The sequence below is a fragment of the Octodon degus genome, unplaced genomic scaffold (assembly GCF_000260255.1).
Source record: "Octodon degus isolate 3935 unplaced genomic scaffold, OctDeg1.0 scaffold00075, whole genome shotgun sequence".
NCBI classification, from domain to species: domain Eukaryota; kingdom Metazoa; phylum Chordata; class Mammalia; order Rodentia; family Octodontidae; genus Octodon; species Octodon degus.
In genome coordinates, this window is record NW_004524651.1 from 10,122,034 (window position 1) to 10,135,100 (window position 13,067).

General features: G+C 52.6%; 1 protein-coding gene across 4 annotated transcripts in view; it reads left to right on the forward strand.

Annotated features, from left to right (window-relative positions):
* The window catches only part of Arhgap28 (Rho GTPase activating protein 28), a 183,296-nt gene that overhangs the window by 123,952 nt on the left and 46,277 nt on the right, over positions 1-13,067 (forward strand). For all 4 annotated transcript variants that reach the window (XM_004635831.2, XM_023720358.1, XM_023720359.1 and 1 more), the window contains 6 exons: positions 497-586; positions 6,078-6,162; positions 7,585-7,727; positions 10,282-10,447; positions 10,551-10,642; positions 12,784-12,861. In XM_004635831.2, the coding sequence (XP_004635888.2) occupies positions 497-586; positions 6,078-6,162; positions 7,585-7,727; positions 10,282-10,447; positions 10,551-10,642; positions 12,784-12,861 (654 nt within the window). The remainder of the gene's footprint in view (positions 1-496; positions 587-6,077; positions 6,163-7,584; positions 7,728-10,281; positions 10,448-10,550; positions 10,643-12,783; positions 12,862-13,067) is intronic.

Consider the following 13,067-nt stretch of genomic DNA (forward strand, 5'->3'; position numbering starts at 1 on the left):
TCTCATTGCTATTTCTTTGTCAATAAAATTAATAAAAAAAGATGGCTTTGGTTTGTGTCCAGCTTCATGGAATCATAAAGGAAGACTTCTGCTCTGCTGGAGCTACGTAAGGCAGGAGGCACATGCCAGGGTTGAAATGAGGTCTCTGCTGTCCTCTGCTGTCCTGTGACCCTGTGCAGAGGAGGCACCTGTCCTGAGCATGCCTCTGTCCACCCTCTCTTGGGCTGAGAAAGCCTCTTGAGAGAGTGGCTTTTCCACCCTGTGGTCAACCCTTGTCCTGTGTCCTCCTAGCTGCCACTGGCCTGGAAAGCAGGCTTTCGACTTAACAATTGAAAGCCTGGAACTGAACGCAGGTGGTACTGAGGCAGGGGAGTTGGAGGCAGGTCCGTGTGAGGCCCCAAGGATGGCGGGGGCCACCCCTCAGCGCGTGATGGGTGGGGCGCACAAACACACTGCAAGACCCCCAAACAGAGTGCACTTTTGTCTCTCCTTGCAGCTGCAGGAGGCAACTCTCAACAGTCCTACCCTGAGCAATGGGTCCCAGGAGGAGCAAGGGAGCTTCACAGAGCCTGAGCATGGCTCCGTGGTAAGTCACTGTGCATGGGCATGGTCACATGTCAGAGGACAGCTGCAGGTCAGGCGCCAATGTGGGAGGGTTCGAGGAATCGATCTCTTAAACAGAAATGCAAAGCTCACTTCAAGCTAGGGTCACACGGAGACTGGCCTGCCAGACCCTCGGCCTCTAAATAATTAGGAAGCTGGAGACTCCAGGATCAGGAACTTGTGGTTTTCTTGGTCTAAAACTCCTGTCCCTCCCCTCCAGTCATCCCCGAGAATCCCCAGTGTCACTGAGCTGGGCTCAGGCAGGGGACAGCATGGACCTCAGCCGGCAGACAGGGTAGGGAATGCCTCTGTGCTGGCATCGAGGACCACAGGCCTCCGCGTGGAGGTGGCTCTTCAGGTGCTGCTGGGCAGCAGTGTCCCCATACTCACTTGTCCTGGGTTATCTGGCCCACACCAGCATGGCCCACTCCCAGGGTGCCACGATAGGAGAGTCACGCTGTGAGCCTACATTAGCTTTCTCATAGAGTTTCTGGACTTTTGGTTGTGAGGTGTTCATTGTGTGATTAGTGTATAAAATAAATATAATAACGTGGGTGCCTCACCCCTGAGTAGCTTCTTAATAACTCTCGGTTACCGCATAGATAGGCTGAGAGAAGCTGCGTCTCACTCCCGGCCTCAAATCCAGCTCTGATTTTCCTGACAGACCAGGCACGCATTGAAAGAAGATGGGTGAGTGTGTCTCTGTGCACACCTCGCCTCAAATCCACGCTCTCTCAAGAAGAGGATGCTACTCACAAAGTCTCGTGTAGCTATTGGAAGAAACAGTTCCCTGTAGTGGCTGGCGAGGTGGTACAACTTGTCACCCCAGCACTAGGGAGGCTGAGACAGGAGAACCACAAGGAGCTTCAGCCCGGCCTGGGCTACTAGCGAGCTGAGACCAGCCTGAACTGCGTAGCGAGACTCTGTCTCCAGCCGCCCCACAAAGGAGTTCCCTGTGCCAGAGCCCACGCAGCTGCGCTGAACCCCTGATGACGGGCTCCTGCTCTGAGCCCTTGTCCAGGACCCTGTATCTCCTGCCGCAGCCGGAGGCACCCGCATACCTAAGACTCATCTGCCCCCCTTGGCCTGAGCTCTGCCTCTCCGTCGCCCTTCATGACCCGCTCTGGGGCCCGTGGCCCTTTAGCACCCGGATGCACAATGTGCTTGCTCCTTCCTTCCAGCCAGGCTCCTAGAGCGGAATCTCAGCGTCCTCCATCATTGTTGCGAAGTAGCCTCGGCCTGAGCCCCTCCACGGGGTCCTCACCCGAGCTGCAGAGCGGGGACCTGAAATGTAAGTCTCCACTGAAGCTGCAGTGGTGTCAGGTCTGTGGTCACATGCAAGCCCCTCGAGACCCTTGACGCATCTCAAGTATTGTCCTGGGACCAGCGGCACAGGCTGAGGCCAGGCCGGCTCCCGGGCAACTCAGCAGACCTTAGAGGACAGTCGTGACCAGGGAGCAAAGAAGAGGAGTTAGGTATACGGGCCTTGTTTCGTGCCTTTTTCTATGTCAACCCTATGGTCACTATTTTCTTCCTTTTTCTTTTTTTTAGCGTAGTTCGCACAGGGTCTACAGGGTCTCACTACATAGATCGGCCCCCTAGTGATTCTCCCGCTTTCAGCCTCCCAAGCGCTGGGATTACAGGCGTGCGCCACCACACCCGGTTTCAATTGTCTTTTCAGAGAAGTGCGCTCTGGGGACGGGGCTGGCATAGCACAGCGGGGATTGAACCCGGCTGCCACTCTCAGTCTACACAGGTGCTTGAGTGCACCGAGCTATCTGGCCGGCCCGGCCCTTTAATTCTAGTAAGACTGCTGCAGTTCACTCCTTCCCGCTAACTTTTCTGGAGCGTTGGCTCACTCCGTCGTTCATTCAGCAAATCGCAAATCCGTGCTGAGAACAGATTGTCGGGAAACGAGCTGAAAAGTTTGAGCGTGTGAACCAAAGAAAGTGGTCATGATGGCTCCGCCCCAGAGAGCCGCCTGCGCCTGCGTGCGTCCTCACTCAGAATTCAGGGTTACTTCCTGGAAGTAGGCGGGCTACGGCAGCGCAGAGCGGGAGAGCGGCTGCCTTCCGCTGCCAGCCTCAGTCTGAGTTCTCTGGGACTCTGGTAGCCAGGACTCTTCCGCTAGAGACTGCAGACATGTAGCTTTGTGGCCACCGCGGCCCACAGCCCTCCCTGTGCTTGCTCTGAAAGTGCTCGGGCCCCCCACCCTGGGCAGCTGCACCCGAGACCGGGCTTCCGAGCTGGGAACCAGGCACCGCGGCCTCCTCGAGGTGCCAGGTTTCCGGGACGCGGTGTCGAGATTGCAAGCTCTTGGCCACGACACCTATACAGGCAGATGTGTCCCACCAGGGTGAAGTCCCCAGGACTCCTCAGTGTCACGGCCAGGACTTCCTGCGCCTCGATAATTGCTCTAGGTTTCTGCATTGGTAGTTGCGGTAGCCTGGAATGGAGGCTGCATTGTGCCACGCAGTCACCTGGCATCTACTGAAGTGACGGGTTCAGCTGCAGCTGTAACCCTTGCATCTACACCGAGTGTGCGCGAACGTTTCCGAGTCCTCGTCCCCTACATGGTGCTGTACGGCAGTGACGTAGTGCGCGCAGTACGGCAGGTGACGTAGCGCGTGCAGTATGGCAGTGACGTAGCACTCACACTTGACGCTGGCTCCCCGGGAGCTGCTGGGGAGCACTGTGCGGATGCGTGAGTGTGAGACTCAGTGCACAGTGCAACGGCATCTTCTAGAAGTACCTGAGCTCAGACTTGCAGTGTCCGCGTGGCTCCTGGAGCCCCTGAGCGTTCTGGGGAGACTGTGTGGCCCTCAGCGCCTGGCCTGCCTGCTCACCCCCGAGGACCGTGTATGGTAGCCTGGTCTCCCCTCTTCATTTTCACTGAGCAGTTTCCCGCTCTGACCCGAGGACTCCTGCGTTTTTCTACCCCTGATGACTCCAAGTCCCCGTGCCTCTGCCTGGCTTTCGAACTCTTCCATAACCCGAACGGACCTCTTGGTTAATTTACTTCTTACAGTTTTCTAGACCTGCACTGAACTCCCAGCGCTCCCGTGTCCTCTTGCCTTTTCATGCTGGAGTACCCCAGATACTGAACCGTCTGCGGTATTTCCAGCTCTCGCTCGAGTGCTTTCTCCTGGGCTCTGGGCCTTTGCAAACCGCTGCTGCTGTCCCCAAGGTCCGGATCCTGGCCGCTCACGTCATCCACAGCCACATCTGGGCAGCCCTTCTCTGTCTCCATCATTTTCCCTCAGCACAGCTTGTGTTTTTGAAATTAGCTCTGAGTACCGGGCTGTGTGTCATTTAATAACGGGCCAAAGTGCTCTTCTGTGCTCCTATTTGTAAGTAGCTCAAGAGCAGGGACTGTGCCTCCACTTCCGTCTCAGTCACTTCTGTGACACAGCGCTGCGCATCTGCAGAGTTGGCGGCTGCAGGCCAGGGCAGCAGATGGTTGCTCTTCCACTTGCAGATTAAGAAATTCTCAGTTAGGGATTTTTTTTCAACACTTCAAACATTCGGTGTTACGTGCTCCATCAGTTCAGCGTCTCTGGGTTCTCAGAAGTCTTCTCTTCTGCAGTAAGCTCCTGGGAAGTCTGACTTTGTTATGGTTTGTGTCTCAGTGTCCCCCCAGAGCCTCTTGGGGTCATAGAGGTTTCAGAAGTGGCTAAATCTAAAGTGTGTGATTGATTCAGACTGCAATACTGGGATTAAGTGTGCTGGGTTTAAGGGTGGGCAACTGCCAGATTGTCCACTGATTGTCACCGCCCTAATGCTGAGAGACTGGGTACAACATAAGGGACAGAGACTCTCTCTCTCTCTCTCTCTCTCTCTCTCTCTGTTGTTTTTGCTGCCTTCCTCCTCCGTGAACTGCTGCCCCCTGCCATGTACCACTCTGCCTTGGAGCCAGCTAATGATGGATTTAGACCTCAGAGAGCTGAATAAACCTTTCCCCCTTTAACTTTGGGTGTCAGGTATGTCGCCCAAGCAACAGGGGAGCAATAACTAAGACTGAGAAAACGTAAGGGAGCCACTGAAACACTGCCCAGATGTCTGAAGAATTGTAGTGCATGGGTGTGTCCGCTACTGTAACAGCTCTTGTGGTGAGCAGTGTAAGAGGAAGACAGGGTTATTTTGGCTCACGGTTTAGGAGGTTTCAGGCCTGGTGGGCTGGCTGTTTGGTTCTGGGGCCTGTGTGGACCAGGCGTCATGGGAGAAAGCAGAGGGAGGCAAGCTGCTCACCTCAGGGCAGCTGGAAGCAGAGACCACAGGAATAAGGGGGCTGGGCCCAGTGCTCCCCCAAGGGTGTGGCCCAGAGACCCTCACCTCCTGCAGGCCCCTGTGCTTAAGGGTTCGCCAGCTCCGCAGGCACCAAGCCTGCACACAGCAGCCTGGGGGCCACTGCAGGCCCAGATGACAGCTGCGGGGAGTCTTCATCCTCTAGAGTCGGGGGAGGGTGGGGTCAGTCTCACCGTGAGCACCATGGTCCTAGATGGTGTTGGCTTCTCCCACTCACTGCAGTGTTCGGGGGCCCACGTCTTAATTGTGAGCCAGCTATTTGCGTGCTATTTCTGCAGTTCAAAGTCCATTGTCTCCTTTGAAATAAAATAGGAGTAAAAAGAGAACATGGGACTCCAAATCTGAGATTCCCTCATGTAATTTGTAGTGCAGGATAAAAGACCCATCATGAAGCAGGTGTTCAGTTATTGCTAAATAAATATGAGAATGAAGGAAGCCACCTGAGGCACTGGAGGGAAACGAATAGAATTTTCTGTGAACAGCACATAAAGGATCCCTGGGGGGCCAGCAGATCCCATCGTCACACCTACTCAGGCAACTCTCACTTTAAGACTGATAGGACTTGCCTATAAGGTTTTTGAGGGGATTTCTGTGTGATTTTTTATACTTATTTATTTATTTTAGTGCTACCCCTCCAGAATCACCATGCAGGACCCTCCAGAGAGAGACTTGGCTTCCGATACAGCCGCACAATGCCCAGTGTGCGGGCAGGAGTCCCTGCAGGAGACCTGGGAAATAATTAAGAGGGGAACCACGGTGGGAAATATTATTTTTAGTAGTGATCGTTCTGCATTTTGCACTGAGGGAACTTGGTAACATTAATGTAAGCAGGACAGTGTACATCAAGTTTAACAAATCGTTGAGGTACAAAGTATACAACATCAAGCCTTGCAAATCGTACAACCTAGCAGTGTGCGCCAAGAAATACTGAAGCCCTGAAAGGATCCCACTGCGCAGGCGCTGCGGTCGTTCCCCTCGAGCCCCGGGTGAGTTGTATGTGTCTAGACTGAATGCAGAAACAAAGGAAGTCTGCGCAGGCCGCCTGTGAAATTAGGAGCTTGGCTTGCTTGGGAGCAGAATTCAAGCACCCTGCATTGGAAGTCGGGTTGCGGGAAGGGCAGACCGCACTTCGGTAAACTGCTGTGTGCTCCTCTCCCCTTGCTTGGCAGCCCTTGCTCGAGGCCATCCCGGATGCACCGGTCCACTCCAACGGCGCCGCCGAGTCCGGACAGATGGTTCCGCGCGCACTGAGTGGTGAGTGCATGACCTGCTCTTGCGACCAAGCCGGGTCGTGCGGCTGTTGTTCTGGCACCCTGAACAGTGCCTCTGTGTTGTTTATTTTAATGTACTTTAAGCTGATGCATACAAACATCAATGTGCATCCATTTTTCTACAAATGAGTCAGATTTGCCCTTCTTTATGGCTGAGTAGTACTCCATTGTGCATATATACATTTTCTGTAACTTAACGAGAATGTTAAGTGAAATAAATCAGGTGCACAAACTTAAATAGTGAATGGTTTTTCTAAGAAACCTGATGGATAAATAACTTAAAGAAAAACATGAAAGCTACATAATAAAAAACAAAGAGGTAGATCTTTTGCAAAGAGGAGGAGATACAGAGATGGAGGAGGGAGGAGAGGGGACATAGAAGAATCCACATGTGCTGTGACCTGCACGAGCTCCCCCCAGTGAATGCAGTCGTTACGTGCTGCAAACCATGCTAATAAAAACTGAAAACACGAGTATTACCTTTGCACTAGCAGCTCAGCACAGCAGAGCCCAGTACCACACCAGAGTCCGAGGTCAGAGAGCAGGGCTGCTCTGGATTTCATGGATCCCTTTGGCTTTGGTCAAAGGCACGCATCCTCTGTGTTAACTTCTGGACTCACTGAAGCCCCTTGGCGCTCCAAGGGGCACGACGGGCACCATCAGCCACTCATGGTATGCGCCGTGCAAGGCAGGGGGCGAGTGTCCGATGATGGCACTTCCCATTTACCTACCCCACAAACCTCGCAGGGGCATCTTAGGTCAAAATTAAGCAAATCTTTTTTTTTTTTAATTTTTAATTAATTAACGGGGGGGGGGGCAGCTCAGCCCACCAGGGGGCAGGGCTGGCTGGCATGTGGTGCTGGGGGATTGAACCGCGGTCCCTGTGCTTTGCTAAGCTTGTTCTAAGTAGGTGCTTTAGACCACTGAGCCATCTCACCAGCCCTAAGCAAATCTTAAGAGGCAAATGGTCCACAGTTTGGGGAGAAACAGAACAAGAGGAGAGAGGAATGTTAGTGGGGACATGGCGTCCCTTCCTCTTGGCCCCCAAGCAATAGCACCAAGTCTAATGGGGTTTACTTAATAATACAAGAGTATAGAGAAGTGCCCTGTTTGGGGTCTTTGGCTCTAAATAATTCTTAGCAGCAAACTTTCTGAGACATAAAAAGTTAAGCTTTGAGAGCTCAGACTAAATGGAAAGTTTGTTTGGACGATGAGAGGAATTCATTCAGGCCGCCTGATTTCCCCAGTCCTTGCTCTGCTGAGCGCCTGGGGGCGGCGGAGGCTTCTTTCCAGGCGTCACCATTCTCATGTGCTGAGGGTCACATTGTGAGTCTCGTGCGGCTGTTTATGGCAAACAGTGTTGGCTGAGTGGCGTAAGAGATATCCAACATCTTTGTTTTTGGAGATGCTGACTATCTGGAAAAGGACATTCCAACAGAGGCTGAAGAGCTGTCCTTTGAAGTGTCATACTCGGAGATGGTTACAGAGGCCCCAAAAAGAAATAAACTGAAGAAGTCAGAAATTAAGAAAGAAGACTATGCTTTAACTGTAAGTGAAACCCTTCGTGGTTACTCCAGGAACTTTCTGGAACTTCTCCTTGGACCAAACTGAGAACCTAAAGAAAACAAAAGCAAAAGCTGCCAGCGCCAGGGGCTGGGAGGCTGAGCGTGGTGTGCCTACCACCGCCGGGGGTGTTGCGGGGCAGTGCCCTTTCCCGCGCCGTGCCAGCCCACGTAGCTGCACCTACGTAGCTGTGCTGAGGAGAAGCTGTGAATTTAGATCCTTGGTTCACGGACTGGGTTAGTCAGCTTTCCATTGCTTTGAAAAACTCCTGAGATAAATCAGCGGAAAAAGAGGAAGGATGCGTTTTGGTTCAGTTACTGAGGTTTCAGTGGTCAGTTGGTCTGCAGTGTTTGGGCAGCAGCACCTCAGGCTGAGCACGTGTGGTGCAGGCTGCTCACTTCATGGTGGGCAGGAAGTGAAATGAGAAACAGGAAAGGCCTGGGTCCCAGCGTTCCACAAGGCCACGCCCCTAGTGACCTCAGTTCCTTCCAGGAGGCCCCGCCTCCTAAAGGTCCAACAAGCTCCCAATAGTCCACAGACTAGGTAGCAAGCCTTCTAGACAGGTCCATGTAGATCCTAACAGTAGCACAGAGGTGGTTTCAGCCTGTTCGTCAGTGTCCTCACACTTCACTTGTCCCCAAAAGCCTCCATCTGTGTCTGGAACATTGTGTCCAAAAAGCCTGACCCAGAGTGAGGTCACACTCATCTATTTGCTGTTTGTTAAATAAACACATGTTTGCAGAATTCCTGACATGGAGACCTGCATGTTCTCTGCTAATCAGAGCTGCAGGCTGCGGGCGCAGGCCTTGGGATGTGTCAGAGCTCAAGGCGTGAGTCCTCAGGAACAGGCCTGCTGCACCAGACAGCCTGGATCATGCCCAGACAACAGCTCTGCAATGTCAGGGAAGGAGAGGACAAGGAACACTCTGTCCACTGGCTGATGTGGACCCAGGGGCTCCAGTTGCTGGTGGACCCAGGTGATTACTCCCTTTTACACATGAGAAAACTGAGGCCCAGAGAGACTGAGTCATGTGTTCAAAGCCCCAACCCTTCCTGCTCCCGAAGAAGCCCCCACATGGAGGGCAGAGTGGTGTTTCAAGACAGAATAGGAGGCCCTGGAGGATCGTGTCAGGGGCAGCCCTACCGGCCTCCTCATCCTCAGTCACGCCCGCTGGCACGCAGTTCATCTCCAGGGAAGGGCTCCGCTGGGCTTAGCAGGCAGGATTAGCACTGTGAGTGAAGTGGTTTCTATGGGTTACTGCAGGAAGATAGTGAAGAGGGTTTAATAGCACAAGCTACAGGCTACAATTCTCAGTCTTCTAAGTACTTAGGGTTCCAATGCATAGGTAGATGGCATAGTATCCCCCAGTTATCTCTGACTTAGGGAGCCCCTGTACATGGTATATTTTAAAGCTTTGTAATTTAAAAAACTATGGGATTTTTATTGCTTCAGCATATTTTTCAATGTCCATTTCTCTGAGAATAGACGTCTGGATCTTACGTAAGAATCATCTTTTACTGGCCCTTACTTGTCCCCAGTGTTTTAGATTCTTTTCGTTGATCTTTTAGTGCATTTTATTTCTTTGTGTGGAAATGGAAGGTATTACAATATTGTTTTCAGGAAGCTAGTAAGATTGTGTTTTGAGTGCATCTTGCCCTCTTAGGACTTTGGAATCATCGAAGTCTCGTTTTTAAGATAGAATAACTGCTGTCTGAGCAAGCACAGGTAATCCGGACAGTGGGGAGGTTACTGAGTCTTTCAAAGTATGTAGCTGTAGAATATGCGCAGCCTGACTACAGAGGACTGTCTGCACTGAGACCTCCCACAGCCATCTTGGGCTAGACCTAGGAATGTCTCCGTGTGTTATCCAGATAAGAAGATTGCTTTGTGCAGTGTCACTACGGTGTTCGGCTCCTCCGCTCTTTGGCAGGGCAGGATGTCCCTTAGGAGATGCGGTCCACCCAGCTGTGGTGGTGAAGTCAGGCCTTTCAGACGTTCTCATAGTCTCCCTGGGGCCCAGCATGCTCCGGAGAGTGCTTCTGTGAACATCATGCCTTGCTGTTGCCTTAGTTACTGTCTTCATTGCTGGGACAACCTGCCTGACACTCACAAATTAAAGGAGGAGAGAGGTTCATTTTGCTCACAGTTGGTAAAGGTTCTAATCCAGTCAGGGCAGCAAGGCAGAGGAGAAATGGTCCGTGGCAGGGTTGTAGGAAGCAGAGGGAGATCAAGTGGGGAGGAGGGCGACAGACCTGCCAGGCCCTCCCTGGCCCCAGTGCCCCGCCTCCTCCCATCATGCTTCACTTCCCAGCATCACATTAGCCATAAACTCATCCACGGACTAACTCACCATGAGCATCAGCCCCACGACCCACGTGTTGCTCAAAGCCCAACCGATGAGCCCATGAGGTTTGGGGTGGTAGTGTCTACACATAAACTGTAACAGCGGTGTAGATGTACAGTGTCCAGGTAGCACTGAGTAGAGCTATAATAATTTTCCTTGGCCATAAAAGCTCAGTATCTTCCTATGTATTTTAGAAATTTACCATTCAGAAGACCAGATTTGGGCACACGGAAGCAGGAGACCTGTCAGCTGAAGACATGAAGAAGATCCGCCATCTCTCTCTGATCGAGTTGACCGCCTTTTTTGATGCCTTTGGGATTCAACTGAAAAGAAACAAAACAGAGAAAGTGAAAGGACGAGGTAACTCAGAGGACCAATGGCTTCTGGCTCTGACCCTCACACACTGCAGGGAAAGTGCTTTGTTGATTCCTTTTTCTTTCTCCCTTGACTTTCCACAATGAAGACAACGGGATCTTCGGAGTTCCACTTACCGTGCTCCTAGACAATGACCACAAGAAGGACCCTGCGGTGAAAGTCCCCCTTGTACTGCAGAAAGTGAGTAGAACACAAACAGCGGGGACGCACTCGAGCCTCTGCTGGTGTCAGGGACCTTGTGAGCCCTCGAATGAGTTTCCCTTGCCATCTGAACACACCCTAGTCCTGCTCACGGCACAGCCAGGGTGACGTTCAGCCTCACCCTGGTGGCGTACATTGGCTGCAAGCGCTGAGGCCACGCGGCCTTTCCTCCCGCCCACCTCTCCTTGCTGTAGCAGAGGCCCCGAGGCTGACTCTGTAAGAAAACAAACTGGTTTCCCTCCTGGTCTTGGCGGCTGCATGCCCACAGAGCGTGGTGCCAGCTCTGGAGCAGTTACCCCTGCTAGGTCACCCTGTGGTGGTGACAGCGCTGACAGTCATGTGCGCTGCAGGAAGAGAGAACACGTGGCCAGACAGGAAGCCAGAGAGCTGGGGAGCCAGGAGTGGCCCCCACTGCACCCCCACTGCGCCCCCACCACCTCCACACAGCACGCTGGAGACCAGGCTGCCCACCTGTCAACCCCAGAGGCAACAAGCAGGCTCTACGCCCAGGTGCCTGTTGTGTGGTGTGACCCTACGGGGGCAGACACAGTGGCTCTGTCCCTCGCTTCCTTTCTACTACTTTTTCAGATGTCATGTGCCAAAAAAAAGCAGATGTATTTTATTTTTTCATGTGTTTATGCATTTGTCTGGCTAAAGATGGACCTTAACTATTAACGATGTATTTATTGATCACGTAGTACTTGTTGACCTGTATCTCACCCTGAATTTCTTAAAACATGAATGTATAACTATTTTCTGAATTTTCCAAACAAAGGTGAAAAAAGTCTAAAACGCAGCTTATTCTGGGACATTGTCAGGTGTGAGAGGCAGATCATAGTTAGACCAAGAACTCTGGCTTAAATGTTGGTCCGAGCTGGCACCCTTGAGCATCTCCGGGGCCTTCAGGGCTGAGCAGCTGGTTTGCTGTTAGGTTGGGTTTTCATAACGTCTGGTCCAGGAAGTGTGCATTCGCTCAGCAGTGACATCCAGTGACTCCAGTAACAGTCCAAGTCCTCGCCACAAGCCTTGCAGAAATTTAACATGGGGCTTCAGATGTTTTGTAGAAGTACAAATGGAGAGAACTTGCAGTGCTTTACCTCACACCCACAGTTCTGCACCCCACTTGGTCTTCCTGCTCTCTGCTAGCAGCACCTCAAGCTGAGCTGGTCCTGCGGGCCTGATGACAAGAGCAGCAGGGTTGCTCCAGACAGCCAGAGGATGCAGGTGGCACCTCTGAGCCCAGGGCCACCGACCCCTCCACAGGGCTGTGCCACACCCCTGTCACATAATAAATATCCCTTACCTTCAGCCAGGGCACCTCAGGTCAGGGCTGTCCTCCACCTTCTACCAAGGAAGCAGCCAAAGCAGAAGAGGCTGAGGGGTGTGCCAGGCCCAGTTCACACGCAGCTCTAAGACTTTCTTCCCGTCTTTGAATTATAGCCAGAATTATTCCCTTTGTCTTCCACATAAAAACCTAAGACAGAAGATTCTGGACAGGGATATAAGTGGTTTTGTAGGTGTGAGAACCTAGCAGAGACTTAGCCCATGGCAGCCAACAGAGGTGCTCAGCAAGTGCTCCAGTAAATCTGGACTTGTGTCACTGGTCACTCCACCCACGTGAGCTGCTGTCACTACTGGTGTGAGTGCTCCTAGGGACCGCAGAGACATGGGAGCCTGTGCTCTCTGTGAAGCTGTAGCCATTGTTTGGCTGTCCCATACCTCAGTATGGTACGGAACAGGGCCTCCTTACAGGACCGTGGCCAGGATTAAGTGTGCTCATGGGTCTCCGCCGTCCAGAGTGGCTGCAGCTCGGTAGATTCAGACTCCCTTGCTGCTCAGCCTGCCTGAAGAGATGTTGCCACTGGAATTCGAAGTGGTTACGAGGCAGCATGATATCACCACGGCACGGGCGGGTCTCGGGGAGCTGAGCGCCCCCAGCTGCTCGTCCACAGGTTGGAGGGTGCGGGTGACGCTGACCTTGCAGGGAGGCTGTAAGAGGGCACTGGCATGCTGGGCAGAGGCACGAGCGCGGGCTTGCGCCAGGCGCTGTCGTCCTCCGTGTTACTTCAGGTGACTGTGACCACGAGGGTACTTATTTTGTAACATCTCCTTGTTTTCAGTTTTTTGAGAAAGTCGAGGAGTCAGGCCTGGAATCTGAAGGCATTTTTCGGCTCTCGGGATGCACTGCCAAAGTCAAGGTACGGTGTGCTCTCCCTTCCTGTTAGATAGAGATCGAAGCTGTGTGGACTCGCGCGAATGCGGCCAGAAACCTAGTCCTTGTTGCTCACTGCTTGTGTACCTGAGACTGTCACTGGTCTCTATGCTTGTTCCATGAACTTTTTAAATTAAAACAATTAATAAGCAGCCAACAACAGAACCAGGAGTGAGAGCGCTGTCAAGAGCT